Source organism: Herpailurus yagouaroundi, unplaced genomic scaffold, assembly GCF_014898765.1.
Source record: "Herpailurus yagouaroundi ecotype Mexico unplaced genomic scaffold, PumYag 159, whole genome shotgun sequence".
NCBI lineage: Eukaryota > Metazoa > Chordata > Mammalia > Carnivora > Felidae > Herpailurus > Herpailurus yagouaroundi.
Window position 1 is genome coordinate 18,557,678 of NW_024412400.1, and position 16,222 is coordinate 18,573,899.

Sequence of the window (16,222 nt, forward strand, 5' to 3'; positions counted from 1 at the left end):
GGACAGGTTGACTCTCATTAGGGACTAATGTGGCTGGGGCCTTTATGTTGAAGCCAATGTTCATTGACCATTCTGAAAATCCTAGGGCCCTTAAGAATTAGGCTAAATCTACTCTGCTTGTAATCTATAAATGGAAAAACAAAGCCTAGATGAGAGCATATCTGTTTACAACATGGTTTACTGAATATTTTAAGTTCACTGTTGAGACCTACTGCTCAGAAAATAAAGACTCCTTTTAAAATATTATTCATTGACTATTCATTGACTAGTCACCCAAAAGATCTGATGGAAATGTACAACAAGATTAATGCTTTTATACCTGCTAATACAACATTCATCCTGTAGTCCATGGATCAAGGAGTCATTTTGACTTTTAAGTCTTACTATTTAAGAAATATATTTATTTTGTAAGGTTATAGCTACCATAGGTCATGATTCCTCTGATGGATCTGGGCAGAGTATAGGTTGAAACTTTCTGGAAAGGATTTACCATTCTAAATGCTATTAAGAACATTTATGATTCATGGGAAGAGGTCAAAATACCAACTTTAACAGGAGTTTGGAAGAAGTTGATTCCAACCCTCAAGAATGCCTTTGAGGGGTTTAAGACTTCAGTGGGAGAAGTAACTCTGGATGTGATAGAGCAAGAGAACTAGAATTAGAAGTGGAACCTGAAGATGGGGCTGAATTGTTGCAATCTCATGGTAAAACTTTGCTGATGAGAATTTGCTTCTTCTGAATGAGCAAAGAAAGTGGTTTCTTGAGATAGAATCTACTTCTGTGAATGTGCTGTGAAGATTGTTGAAATAACAACAAAGGATTTAAGAGTATCACACAAACTGAGCTGATACAAGCAGCAGCAAGGGGGCACCTGGCTGGCTCATTTGGAAGAGTGTGTGACTTTTGATCTGAGCATTGTGGGTTTAGCCCCACATTAGGTGTAGAGATTACTAAACAAACAAAAACAGGGGCGCCTGGGTAGCTCAGTCGGTTGTGTGTCCCACTTTGGCTCAGGTCATGATCTCACAGCTCGTGAGTTCGAGTCCTGTGTCAGGCTCCATGCGGACAGCTTGGAGCCTGCTTTGGATTCTGTATCTCCCTCTCTCTCTGTCCCTCCCCCGCTCATGTACTGTCTGTCTGTCTGTCTGTCTCTCTCCCCTTCTAAAATAAATGTTAAAATTTAAAAAACAAAACACAGCTTAAAAACAAGGTTTGAGGGGAATGACTCCAATTTGTGTGTGTGTGTGTGTGTGTGTGTGTGTGTGTGTGTGTGTGTCTTTTTTTTTTTTTTAAGATTTTATTTTTATGTAATCTCTATACCCAACATGGGGCTCGAACCTACAATCCTGCGATCAAGAGTCGCATGCTCTACCAACTGGGCCAGCCAGGTGCCCCAGACTGACTCCAATTTTTGTAAGAAGTTCTGCTGTGGGTAAAATGCTATCAAACAGCATTGCATGCTACAGCAAAACTCTTTGTGAAAGGAAGAGTCATTTGATGTGGTATACTTCATTGTTTTCTTATTTCAAGAAATTGTCACAGCCACCCCAGCCTTTAGCACACTGATCAGTCAGCAGCCATAAACATTGAGGCAAAACACTCCACCAGCAAAAAGATTACAGCTCCCTGAGCTGTAATGGTGATGGTTAGCATTTTTTAGCAAGAAAGTATTTTTTAAAGTGTAAATTTTTTTTAGACATAATGCTATTTCACGCTTAATTGACCATTGTACAGTTCTCTGAAAGGGAGAGAACTGTATATGCACAATGATCTCCAAAGGCCAAAGGAGACAGGAGACTGAAGCAAAAGGCCAACAAGTTCAGCTTGACAAGAAATTGTTTACTAAAGGGACTAGCAGACAGAAATGTGTCTTGGGTAGCTACAAGTAGGTCTCTGCAACCCCACCTCCCATAAGTCCTGCTTTTACAGCCCTAGCGGCTGAGGAGTACAGGCTGGGAGACCACCTGGGAAGAAATGTTTGAGAATCATAGTAGTATCTCCAGAGTAGATCAAGGACGTTAGCCCCAAGGATATGGTTAAACAGAAAAAGTGTGCGTGGGGGGTGGGGAGGGTTAAGAAGGCTTCAGATCACAGAGCAGTTATCATGGCAGATTTGTCCAAGATGGTGTTAATTTGGTTCACACCTTGCGCCTCTCCAGTCTGGCTCTTATAATCTCCCACGCCCACCTCTTTTGCAGTATTCCCTGAGCCATCAGAGAGGGGCTCTTGGCAGTAGGTTTCTTTACCAGACTGTGTTCAAGTTGAAGACCTAAACCACAGCAGCAAACAGCAACAGAAGAGACCTATGAAAAGGGAGCAAACCACATATATAGCATGAATCCCATTGTAAACTGTCCATGTCCATTGTAGAAAAGGGTTTCCTTCACCAGAACAAGAGAAGCAGCAGGCTAAGGATAAAAGAATAAATGTTTAGTAGGTACTTGTCTGGGGAGATCCTCTCCCTCTATTGAGAAGATTCTAGTACCTTTGCCCTCTGTCAGGAGCACAGAGGTGGCCTGAGGTGCATGAACGGGAGGGACCTATCAGACATGTTGCCCAAGGGCCAAAGAGTCTATCTGTACATGTAAAATTCAAGGTGCTGCAAACAACCATGTTAGGTAACTAACTAGAGTGCCTTTCGGTAACAGTGCCTGTCTGGAATTTGTCATATTGACTGTTTTGGCCCCAGCTCCAGTAGGATCAACAGGGACCGCTTCAGCTGTCTGAGACATTTCTCACACTCTAATAAGAAATAGCCTATCCATTCTGGGGAAAGTTGTCATTCTAACCCCATTCAAGTGTCCCTGTGCCCAGGAGGATGGGCTGAGCAGTCTGGAGCCACAGTTGTCTCTGGGCTGCTGTGAACTCAGCAACCAGCCTCTCAGGCCTCATTTTTCTGGATGGCACTAGCCCTAGGCATGCTGGTTTTGGTACCTAACCATGAGTATGGGGTGGTGCTACAGCTAGTCTCTGTCAAATTTAACAAGTGTGTGGCTTCTGGCAAGGCTTGTCCATCCATGCAACTGTGGTATCTGTAAGAAAGTTCTGAGTTGAGCTTTAAGAAGGCCATTCGAGGGGTGCCTGGGTGGCTCAGTCACTTAAGCATCTGACTGTCTCACTCTCGACTCCGGCCAGGTCTTGATCTAAGGGTTGTGAGTTTAAGCCTTGCGTTGAGTTGGAGCCTACTTAAAAAAAAAAAGCCATTCTTCTTTCAGTTAGCCTGGTGGTATGCGGATTGTAGGGTAAATGAAACCACCAATGTATATATGTATATATTTTTAACCTAATTTATTTATTTATTTTTAAATATGAAATTTATTGTCAAATTGGTTTCCATACAACACCCAGTGCTCATCCCAACAGGTGCCCTCCTCAATGCCCATCACCCACCCACCCCTCCCTCCCATCCCCCATCAACTCTCAGTATTAGATTTTAAGAGTGTCTTATGGTTTGCCTCCCTCCCTCTCTTTCTCCCCGCCCCCCCCCCCCATGGTCTTCTGTTAAGTTTCTCATGATCCACATAAGAGTGAAAACATAAGGTATCTGTCTTTCTCTGTATGACTTATTTCACTTAGCATAACACTCTCCAGTTCCATCCACGTTGCTACAAGAGGCCATATTTCATTCTTTCTCATCGCCAATTAGTATTCCATTGTGTATATAAACCACAACTTCTTTATCCATTCATCAGTTGATGGACATTTAGGCTCTTTCCATAAGTTGGCTATTGTTGAAAGTGCTGCTATAGACATTGGGGTACAAGTGCTCCTGTGCATCAGTACTCCTGTATCCCTTGGGTAAATTCGTAGTAGTGCTATTGCTGGGTCAAAGGGTAGGTGTATTTTTAATTTTTTGAGGAACCTCCACACTGTTTTCCAGAGCGGCTGCACCAGTATTCCCACCAACAGTGCAAGAGAGTTCCTGTTTCTCCACATCCTCTCTAGCATCTATAGTCTCCTGATTTGTTCATTTTAGCCACTCTGACTGGCGTGAGGTGGTATCTCAGTGTGGTTTTGATTTGAATTTCCCTGATGAGGAGCGATGTTGAGCATCTTTTCAATGTATATTTTCATGAGCCCAGTCCTACATATCATGTCCAGTGAAATGTGTTCCCCTATCACAATCTATCCTTTGAGGATATCTGTACATGACACTGAGTTCTAGGGCATTGATGGTGGCATTAAAAAAAAAATGTTTATTTTTTATTTTTGAGAAAGAGTGTGAGCGTGGGAGGGGCAGAGAGAGGAGGGATCCAAAGTGGGTTCTCTGCTGACAGCAGTGAGCCTAATGTGGGGGCTGCAACTCACAGTGAGATCATGACCTGAGCTGAGTTCAGACACTCAACCGACTGAGCCACCCAGGCACCCCTGATGGTGGCATTTTGATTGGCCCTTTTATAGGGAAGGGCTTATCTGAGTCCAGTGGCTATATCCACACAAGTTAGAGTGTTGTTTTTCCCTTGATTCATGGGTAGACGGCTAATATAACCAATTTGGCAGTCTAAAACCAGTTGGATCACATGATGTATGTGTCCTGTGTGTGGAACTGTCCTAGGTCTCATGGGAGCAGATCAGTCAGTTACTGATGGCTGCTAGTATGTCAGTATAGCAAAGGGGCATGCCAGCTCCCTTTGCTAGGTTCCAACCCACCTTAGCACTGTGATGCCCAGTGTGTTTATAAATTCATAGGGCCAATTCTGAACTTTGTATGGAGGTAAGGCCCCTGGTTTTTGCTGAGGTGTCTGCCTCAGTATTCCTAGTGGGTGAGACAGGCCTATGTGCTGAGACATGGAAAATAGTTTGGGAGGCAGCAGGGTCCTATATTCCATATATCCTTCCATAACCCCCCCCATAATGGTTTCTATAAACTTTTCATTTCATCCCGAGCTCATTGGGCCTTTATAGACAGCCCGGCTATCCATGCAGAGGGTAATAAGGGGTCAAGATTCATGCATACGTACCATCCAGGCAGCTCTCAGTTCAGCCCATTGGCTGCCTTTATTATCTCTAGTCTCAAACAGGATAGTATCGGTTGGGTTGGATTGCTACCGTAACTCAGTGACTAGGATTCCTTGTGTGTAGGGGAGCCACCCATACACCAGACAGCTTCAGGAATAAGTTTTGTGCTTTCCTTTACTTGTCTGGCGGTCTCTCTGTAGGAGGCTCTTGGGGGATCATTAAAGGTTTCATATTCTACTGTCTCCAAGATACCATGTAATTCAGCTCCTAGGGGACCAGTGGGGTGGACACTGTTGTTGTAGGTAAGCATGCCATTTTTGCAATGTAGAGGCTTGTGTTATGGCAGTTTCATTCTTGTGAATGTACCATCTAGCCTCCCTTTATAGGCAACCCAGTTGGACAGTTACTGGAAGAGTGGCAGTTAAGGGCTCCACTTGCTGAAGGGCCTTATAGACCACCCCCCATACTTGTTGTTCAATAGGAAAATATTGTATCTTTATTCCCTTGCAGAGTTGTGACCCAAAGTTCAACGGTTAACTTCCCATGCTGCCAAAATGCCCAACTCATCCCATTTAGTGGTCACATTTAGGGTCATGGAAATACTAGTAAAGTAATTTCTTGTGGCCTGTGCTTGAGCAACTAAGAGCTTGGTCAAAGCCATCTTGATGTTCTACCCGATGCCAGTGGGCTTCCTTTTTTACCAGATGGTATAGAGAGTGCAGGCATTTTGCTAAATTGGGCTAGAGGCCCTCCAGTACCCCACTGGGAACACTTGCAGTTGCTTAATGTCTTAGAGATGGGAAATTATTGAACCTTGTCAGTCACAGAGCCCAGTACAAGAAGCCTTAACCTGACCAAGTAACCTGCCAGAACTTTACTGCTGGTCCAGGGCCTTGTACTTTTTCTGTGGATTGATGGCACATCCTTGTTTGTTCACATGACTGTAGAGATTGTTCAGGTAAGACTAACAGAAGTTTTCAGGAGTTAGAGTGACATCATTGATGCAATGAAACCTTTTAACTGTGAATAGTGGTCAATATAAAGACAAAATATGAGCAGTCTTACCATGACAGATAGTGGGGCTGTGCAAATATCCTTGTGGCAATACCCAGAATGCCCATCGTCAACTGTCCCATGTGACTCGGGATGTGAAGGAATACTAAAAGTGTTGGCTAGGGCGCCTGACTGCTGCATTTGGTTAAGTATCTGACTCTTGATCTTGGCTCAGGTCATGATCTCGTGGTTTGTGAGTTGGAGCCCTACATTGGGCTCTGCGCTGATGTGTGGAGCCTGCTTAGGATTCTGTCTCTCCTTCTCTCTGCCTCTCCCCCACTTGTGTGATCTCTCTCTCTCTCTCTCTCTCTCTCTCTCTCTTTCTGTCTAAAAAATAAATAGGGGTGCCTGAGTGGCTCAGTCTGATTAAGCATCTGACTTTGGCTTAGGTCATGGTCTCACAGTTCATGGGTTCAAGCCCCTTGTCGGGCTCTGTGCTGACAGCTCAGAGCCTAGAGCCTGCTTAGGATTCTGTGTCTCCCTCTCTGTCTGCCCCTCCCCCACTTGTGCTGTCTGTCTGTCTGTCTCTCTCTCTCTCAAATATAACATTTAAAAATAAACAACCAAAAAAAGTGTTGGCTGAATCCAAAGCCATATGGTAAGAGCCTACACCATATACCATTCAGCGATTTGGGTAATATTAGGGATAGCAGCATGTATTTAGTTCTTTATAATCAGTGGTCATTCTCTAGGTGCCATCTGGTTTCTTCACAAGCCATACAGCCCTATAATAGGGATTTCGTGCTGGCTTGATTATTTAGTGGTAGATATATCCTCAAATCCTCCTAACAACCAGTATTGCTTTACATTGACAACTTGTGGAGGGGGTTACACAGGATCCCAATTTGAATTTCCCTTTAAGACAGTTTCAATTACCCTAATTCGAAAGTGAAATTCTCCTATGGAGTTTTGTAGTGTTTTTTCCCAGGAGAATATCTATGCTGAATCTGGTCTCCAGTATTAAATTTTTTTTTTTCAATGTTTATTTATTTTTGGGACAGAGAGAGACAGAGCATGAACGGGCGAGGGGCAGAGAGAGAGGGAGACACAGAATCGGAAACAGGTTCCAGGCTCTGAGCCATCAGCCCAGAGCCTGACGCGGGGCTCGAACTCCTGGACCGCGAGATCGTGACCTGGCTGAAGTCGGACGCTTAACCGACTGCGCCACCCAGGCGCCCCTGGTCTCCAGTATTGATTGCAAAATTGAAAACCTCATACGGAGCAGTTGTGCTTTTATTCTCAAGCGCACTCTTGTGCCCATCACCCTTACACTTTTCCCTCTGTAATTATCAGTGACTGCCTAGGTTCCTGAGTGACTTTCTGGATTGCCACAAATTAGGGTGCATTCTGCTCTGATATCCACTGAGGCCATGGCTTTTTGCTTATTTTTTGGTGTCCACGAAGTTGTGAACTATACTTGGGGCCTCTGGTTGCCCCCTAGGCTCTCACATGGAAGCAATCTTGGTCCCAACCCTGGTCTCTCAGGCAGGGGTGTTCCCAGCCCCTGTAAGAAGTCACCTGTGGCCGGACACCTGGGTGGCTCAGTAATTTGACCATCCGACTCTTGATTTTGGCCCAGGTTATGATCTCACAGTTTGTGAGTTTGAGCCTTGCATCAGGCTCCACACTGACAGTGTGGAGCTTGCTTGGGATTCTCTCTTTGTGCCCCTCTCCTGGGAGTGAGTGCATGGGTATGCTCTCTTTCTCAAAATAAGTAAATAAATAAACTTAAATTTAAAAAAGTCACCTATGGCTTAGTTGTTTTTTTTTTTTTTCTTCCAGAGGTGGCATGGAGGGCAGTGGCCTAAATTGCTCAGCAGGAGTAAATTTCTTCCATAAAGCCACTAGAACGTCATTTGGTTGGCAGTCTTTTCTCAGTTTATGCCCACTGCCTGTAGGTCATGCCACGTTTACTTTTGGGTTACCCTAATGGTGCCTTTGTTTTAGATTAACCTTATTTTTTTTTTCATTTATTTTTTTAATGTTTATTTGTTTTAGAGAGAGAGAGAGAGGGAGGGAGGGAGAGACAGTGTGAACAGGAGAGGGGCAGAGAGAGAGAGGGAGACACAGAATGTGAAGCAGGCTCCAAGCTGTCAGCAGAGCCTGATGGGGAACTCGAACTCGCAAATTGTGAGATCATGACCTGAGCTGAAGTCAGATGCTTAGCCGACTGAGCCACCCAGGTGCCCCTACCTTCTTATTTCTGATAACTTTAATTACATATATTATTTAGAATTTTTAACCCTCAGAAACCTTAATTTCTAATAAAAACTTAAGAAGTAAGCAATTGTGAGCTGTTATACCAGCATTCTTTAAATTTATGATATAAATTGAAATTTATGATTTTATAATTTCTGGAAGCCTGTGCCTTTTAAGCTTTTCAATATAGCATTAACACAGCTTTTAGCTCCTCTGGAATAAGCCAGAAGTAGGTAAACCTGTGTTTAGTAATGTTTCATTATTTTATTAGCAAATGATCTAGATATTTGATGAAATTAACTTAATTCATCACTTAGCAAAACTTTAAGGTTTCAAGGTACCAAGTGGATTTGGGAAACTAATTAAAAAGTTTACCTAAAACTTTTTTTTTCTTAAGTTTATTCATTTATTTTGAGAGAGCGAGCAAGCGGGGGAGGGTCAGAGAGAGTGAGAGACAAAATCCCAAGCAGGCTCCCTGTTGTCAGTGCAGAGCCCAACACAGGGCTCAAACCGACGAACTGTGAGATCATGAGAGCCGAGATCAAAAGTTGGATACTTGACCAACTGAACCACCCAGGCATCCCTACCTAAAATTTTTTTTATCTACTCAATCTATCTGTTCTTACCAATTATGTCTAGATTACCTGTGAAAATTTCATGAAACATCAGACAAAATCAACCATCATTCTAAGTCATTTTTGCTGACAAACTACAGTAGATAAACATGAACTTAACTAGTAAATTTGATTATTTAAATTGTTTGATGTTGAAAACTCTAAGGATATGCCTGTTGTAATTAAGCCAACTAACTTAAAACTTTTTTTAAAAACAAATTTTAGCAATACTATCCAGAGGTGGAAAATAGCACATAACACATACATACAGATACATGTGAACACACACAGAGACTTTATAGCTTCTGTTTTAAAATGACTGTCATGAAATAGGTACAAAACTCACTCATAAATGTAGGAGCTAAATTTATTTTTTGGTAGATAGAATAAGGCAAGGTAACCTGTCTAGATGGCTTAAGCTTTTTCCACTTATATTTGGAGAAGACACTTAAGATTTCTATGTCTATTTGTTCATTCAGCTTCATGGGCTGAGCATGAAGCCCAATTTGGGACTTGAACTCACAAATCTGAGATCAAGACCCTGAGATCAAGACCTGAGCAGAGATCAAGAGTTGGACACTTAACCGACTAAGCCACCCAGGTGCCGCAAGATTTGTATGTCCTTTTAACAGCGAGAAAACCAGATTCTAATCTTGCACCAGCTTTTGATATTAAAGTAAATTCATTTTAGTCTTAGCTTAACCACACAATTCCTTGTCAAATATTCTTTTCCACAAACCTTCTACAACTTTCTACATTCTGATTTTGTCATTTTTTTCTCTTGAGACCATTAGATGCTTTTTAGGACAAAATTACTTTTTTATTCCCCAACAAAAAAGCGTCTCCATTTCTCATACCTTCTACTGAAAACACATCCTACGTTACTGGCATACAAAAATGTTTCCCATGAGTTCCGTGGTTTAGCATCCCAGTCTGCCTTCAAATGATGGCTATAATCTTAGGTCACTGCATTTTATGCCCCATAAGACACACAAAGTGATAACAGTGAAGTCTTGATTTGTGTATCCTGGGTTTAGATATTATCTACCAAGTTAGAAGCCAAAAGGGATGTGGATAGTCTCCTTTCCTTTTCCAATTGTAATTCTTTTTCCAACTGCCTTATTTCCTTTCTGCCACTAGCTAGGCATTGTTGGCCACCCCGAAGGACCCAGAGGAGTGGCCAACCCACCACAGCCACTGCTTGGTGGCCTTCCTTACCTCAGTGGGTCATGTGACTTTCTAATAGCTCTAATCCATTTGGCATTTTCAGGGTGTCCCTGTACTCCTGCAACAGTCCACAGGCATCAAGCAAACCAATTATGCCTTCCCACGTTGATGTGGTTGCCCACCCCAGGGTTTCCCCCAACAAAAACTTCATTCCTTGCCCATTTTTCAGTCTCTGGGCTGCTCCTGGCTGGCTTGCCAATTGTTCTATGAAAGGGAAGTATATGCAAAATGATCTCCAAAGGCTAGAGGAGCCATAAGACCGAAGAAAAAGGCCAACAAGTCCAGCTTGACAAAAAATGGTTTATTAAAGGGACTTCTGAAGAGTAGTCCCTCTTGGGTGGCTCTAAGACAAATAGATTTCTGCATCTCCACCTTCCATAAGACCTGCTTTTATAGTCCTAAAGGCTGAGGAGTACAGGCTGGGAGACCACCTGGGAAGAAATGTTTTGAGAATTATGTCTCCAGAGCAGATCCAGGTTGTTATGACCCAAGGGTGTACTTAGGTGTGAAGCGTGTGGCTCAGCAAAAAGAAAGAATGAGGTAGGGAGACTGCTCTAGAAGGCTTCAGATCACAGAATGGTCGTGGTAGATTTGTCCAAGATGGCATTAGTCTGGTTCACACAATAATGTAACAGAACTTTTATATGCCCTGGGGAATCCAAAAAATTAATGAGACTGACTTTATTGTGATACTCACTTTATTTTTTTCCCTTCAAATTTTTTTAATGTTTATTTATTTTTGAGACAGAGAGCGCTAGCAGGGGAGGGGCAGAGAGAGGGAGACACATAACCCAAAACAGTCTCCAGGCTCTGAGCTGTCAGCACAGAGCCTGATGTGGGGCTCGAACCCACGAACCGCGAGATCATGACCTGAGCTGAAGTCGGACGTGTAACTGACTGAGCCACCCAGGTGCCCTTCCCTTCAAATTTTTATTTTAAGTTGATTTATTTGAGAGAGAGTTGGGGAGGGGCAGAGACAGAGACTGAGAATCCCAAGCAGGCTCCATGGTGTCATCACAGAGCCCGATGCAGGGCAGAACTCCTGAAACTGTGACATCATTGACCTAAGCTGAAACCAAGACTGAGCTTAACCAACTGAGCCACCCAGGCGCCACTGTGATACCAACTTTATTTATTGGTCTGGAATGGAACCAGCAATATTTCCAGGATATGTCTGTAATGTATGTATGTTTTATTGGTATAGGATGTTATCTACATGATTTTATTTATGGATATAGTTCATATTTAAATATGAAGATAGTTCCTTGGACCCTACAATACCTACCCTATAAGCCTTTCTACTATTCATTAACATACAAAGTATTAATCTTCCCTTAATTCCCTTATCAACAAATGATTCTTGAATACTCGCTGTGTACACAGAATGGTTCGTTTCTCTCAAGGATGTCCTAGGCTACTGGAAGAGACAAAACTTGCACAAATGGAGTGAGGGAAATTGCATTTTAAAAGGATCACTCAGGCCAGAGGTACTGGCTCATTCAGTAGAGCATTGGACTCTTGATTTCAGGGTTGGGAGTTCAAGGTTCATGTTGGGTGTGAAGCCTACTTAAAAATAAATAAATGATTAGGGCACCTGGATGGCCCAGTACGTTGAGCATCCGACTTCAGCTCAGGTCATGATCTCATGATTCATGAGTTCGAGCCTGCATTGGGCTCTTTGCTGTCCGCCTGTCAGTGCAGAGTCCGCTCCAGATCCTCTGTCCCCCTCTCTCTGCCCTTCCCCCACTTATGCATGTGCGCTCTTGCTCTCTCCCTCTCTCTCTCTCAAAAAATAAAACATTTAAAAAATGAATGAATGAATGGATCACTCAGGCCAGAAGAGAACAGAAAGTAGGACATCAGTTATGAAATGAGTTAATTCATTCATTCAGCAAGCATTTACTAAGGGCTTTATATAAGTCAATTTTGTTCATCCTCAGAGCTATAAAGACAGATTAGCCCCAGTCCTGGCTTTCAAAGAGTTTACACTCTCTGAGCTTTTGAGGAGACAGATAAGGAAAGATTTAAGTATAAAATCACAAGGCCCAGCGGAAGCAGGAAGTGGGGAAGGGGATAATCAGGAAAAGATCCACAGATTAGACATTTCAGTGAAGTCTAGGAAGGATACAAGGTCTTTTACCAGGTGTTTATTGAGCTTAGTAGTTCAGGTGAAGATAAACCAATGGGAATGAAGGAGGCAACGGATTAAGCAGGTGTTTAGACAGTGGCTAATTTTTTTTAATAACTTTCACCCACTTTCCTTGGTCAGTGAGGACTCTGAAGACTGCCCAGGTGGATGGGGATCAAGGGAAGAAAGCAAGGAGGAGGAACAGGTATGGGGAGGAAAGAGAAGTTTTGTTAGCTTGAAGTACTTGCATAACATTCACATATAAATGCCCACTCTGTATTTGGGAACTAAAGCCTGGTGCTCAGGCCTAGACTGGACATGTCAATTTTTGAGTCCCTTAAACAGACCCTGGAAATACTGGAAGTTTTACAGAAAAAAGGCAGCACAGTTACCCCAGGTCCAGTCTTTGGCTCTGATGGGGAAGAAAATGGAGCTACTTAGTTGTTCAAGCTACTTTTAAAATCAGCATTTAGGGGCACCTGGGTGGCTCAGTCGGTTAAGCAACTGACTTTGGCTTAGGTCATGATCTTGCAGTTCGTGAGTTCGTGCTGATGGCTCAGAGCCTGGAGCCTGCTTCGGATTCTGTGTCTCCCTCTCTCTATCCCTGCTCATGCTTTGTCTCTCTCGCTCTCAAAAAGAAACATTAAAAAAAACTTTTTTTAAATAAATAAAATCATCATTTAAATTCTCCAATTTTAGGGGCGCCTGGGTGGCGCAGTCGGTTAAGCGTCCGACTTCAGCCAGGTCACGATCTCGCGGTCCGTGAGTTCGAGCCCCACGTCAGGCTCTGGGCTGATGGCTCAGAGCCTGGAGCCTGTTTCCGATTCTGTGTCTCCCTCTCTGTCTGCCCCTCCCCCGTTCATGCTCTGTCTCTCTCTGTCCCAAAAATAAATAAACGTTGAAAAAAAAAATTCTCCAATTTTGGTACTAAGTTCTTTGGTAACAGTTACTTTTTAAAAATATGTAATTGTGGGGGCACCTGGGTGGCTCAGGTGGTTAAGCATCCGACTTTGGCTCAGGTCATAATCTCGAGGTTTATGGGTTTGATCCCTGTGTCAGGCTCTGTGCTGACAGCTTGGAGCCTGGAGCCTGCTTCAGATTCTATGTGTCTTCTTTCTCTGCCCCTCCCCTGTTTGTGCTCTGTCTCTCTCTCAAAAATAAACAAACATTAAAAAGAAAAAAGTACATAATTGTGGGGCACCTGGGTGGTTCAGTCTGTTGAGCATCCAACTCTTGATTTTGGCTCAGGTCATGATCCCAGGGTTGTGGAATTGAGCTCCGTATCAGGCTCCATCCATACTGAGTGTGGAGCCTGCCTGGGGTTCTCTCTCTCGCTCTCGCTCTCGCTCTCTCTGCCCACCCCCCCCCCCCACATTCTCTTTCTCTAAAATAAATAAAAGTTAAAAATAAATATATGGGAATGCTAGCTGGTGCAGCCACTCTGGAAAACAGTATGGAGGTTCCTCAAAAAACTAAAAATAGAACTACCCTACAACCCAGCAATTGCACTACGAGGTATTTATCCAAGGGATACAGGTGTGCTGTTTCGAAGGGACACATATGCCCCCATGTTTATAGCAGCACTATCAGCAATAGCCAAAGTATGGAAAGAGCCCATATGTCCATCGATGGATGAATGGATAAAGAAGGTGTGGTATATATATATACATGGAGTATTACTTGGCAATCAAAAAGAATGAAATGTTGCCATTTGCAACTACATGGATGGAACTGGAGGGTATTATGCTAAGTGAAATTAGAGAAAGACAAAAGGCATATGACTTCACTGATAGGAGGACTTTAAGAGACAAAACAGATGGGGGCGCCTGGGTGGCGCAGTCAGTTAAGCGTACGACTTCAGCCAGGTCACGATCTCGCGGTCCGTGAGTTCGAGCCCCGCGTCGGGCTCTGGGCTGATGGCTCAGAGCCTGGAGCCTGTTTCCGATTCTGTGTCTCCCTCTCTCTCTGTCCCTCCCCCGTTCATGCTCTGTCTCTCTCTGTCCCAAAAATAAATAAATGTTGAAAAAAAAAATTGAAGAGACAAAACAGATGGACATAAGGGAAGGGAAACAAAAATAAAAACAGGGAGGGGGACAAAACAGAAGAGACTCATAAATAGGAGAACAAATGGTTACTGGAGGGGGTGTGGGAGGGGGGATGGGCTAAATGGGTAAGAGACACTAAGGAATCTGATCCTGAAATCATTGTCACACTATATGTTAACTAATTTGGATGTAAGTTTAAAAAAAATAATTAAAAAAATAAATTTAAATAAAAAAAATTAAAATATAGAATAATGTCATTGCCAAATTTTTATTTCTACTTATATTTCTATACAGAAGAAATATTTTTTAATATCTCTTTGTCCATTCAGTATAACAACTACCTTTTACTTTTAAAGAAGTTAGTAAATGGAAATATTCTTACATATAGTAAATAGGGAAACTTCTAGAAAGCCAACTAATAAAAGTATAAGAAAATACCCAACAATTGGTACTGAGTTATCCAAAAAGAATAATTTTTTCTTTATTGAGGTATATTGGACTTCATGTTTTGTTAATTTCAGGTATACAGTATAATGGTTCAATAAAAGAGTAATTTCTTTTTAATCCTAGGAATGGAAGATTGTGAAACGATGGAAGATGTATATATGGCTTCAGTGGAAACGGATCGGGGAGTAAAGGAACAGTTACATCTTTATGATACCAGAGGCTTACAGGAAGGTGTGGAGCTACCAAAGCATTATTTTTCATTTGCTGATGGCTTTGTTCTTGTGTACAGTGTGAATAACCTTGAATCCTTTCAAAGAGTGGAGCTTCTGAAGAAAGAAATTGATAAGTTTAAAGACAAAAAAGAGGTAAGTAGTTTTGTTAAAAATGTTAACTATGAATTGAAGTACTATTTAAATTGTAGCTTGGGGGGCGCCTGGGTGGCGCAGTCAGTTAAGCGTCCGACTTCAGCCAGGTCACGATCTCGCGGTCCGTGAGTTCGAGCCCCGCGTCGGGCTCTGGGCTGATGGCTCAGAGCCTGGAGCCTGTTTCCGATTCTGTGTCTCCCTCTCTCTCTGCCCCTCCCCCATTCATGCTCTGTCTCTCTCTGTCCCAAAAATAAATAAACGTTGGAAAAAAATAATAATAATAAAAAAAATAAAAATAAAAAAAATAAAAAATAAAAAGTAGGGAGGGTTGCCTGGTTGTCTCAGTTAAGTGTCCAACTCTTGATCTCTGCTCAGGTCATGAACTCATCGTCAGGAGTTCAGGCCCTGCTTCAGGCTCTGCACTGACAGCGCAGAGCCTGCTTGGAACTCTGCTTGGGATTCTGTCTCCGTCTCTCTGCCCCTCCCCAGTTCATGCTCTCCCTCTCTCAAAATAAGTAGTAAACAAAATAAATTAAACAAAAAGTAGGGAGTGATCAAACTATGTCATGGTGCAGATAGGTCAGAAAAGCTGAAGACACAGAAGTGGCCAGCCTTTAGTTAACTTGGGACGTCTTAACAGTTACAGCAAAACAGATGAAGTTTGATTGGACTGGATATAAGAACTGGACACAGCAAAGATAGCTCTTTGAGAATTTTTAGTCAAGGGTAAATATCTTGTCCTATAAAGCGGAACAGAGGAGCTGGAGAAGGATGTGTAAAAGAGGGCTTTTTCCCCCCTCCCCAGATGAGAGCTAGTGTTCATATGCCAATGGAATGCTTCAACAGAGAGGAGAAAATGGATGATATAGGAGAGGGGGTTATTTGCTGTAGTGACATCTTGTCCAGGGTAAAGAGGATGGAGTCTAGATGGTAGGTTATTAGATGTGTTGGTGGATGCAAGTGAAAGTTCCTTTAATTGCTTCTATCTTCTTACTGAAATAGTATAGACATCAGCTGAGAGTAAGGTGTGGGAAGGCAGAGATGTTGGAGGTTGGAGAAGAGAGCCAAGGTAGGAGCTGTTGTCTAGTTGCAGAATATATGGATGGAATATTAATATATTTACTAGAGAACACCAGCTCACTTAAAGTCCGTGGTTACGAATTGGGACCAGTCAGCAGAGCTGCT

General features: G+C 42.7%; 1 protein-coding gene across 11 annotated transcripts in view; it reads left to right on the forward strand.

Annotated features, from left to right (window-relative positions):
• The window catches only part of NKIRAS1 (NFKB inhibitor interacting Ras like 1), a 39,688-nt gene that overhangs the window by 14,321 nt on the left and 9,145 nt on the right, over window positions 1-16,222 (forward strand). For 10 of the 11 annotated variants that reach the window (XR_005792015.1, XR_005792016.1, XM_040480066.1 and 7 more), the window contains one exon: window positions 14,796-15,037. Coding sequence is in view for 9 of the 11 variants with exons in the window: in XM_040480066.1 (XP_040336000.1) it covers window positions 14,796-15,037 (242 nt within the window). In the remaining 2 variants the exon portion in view is untranslated. Of the gene's footprint in view, window positions 1-11,101; window positions 11,234-14,795; window positions 15,038-16,222 lie in introns of those variants that run through there. The other variant, XM_040480068.1, reaches the window with a different exon arrangement.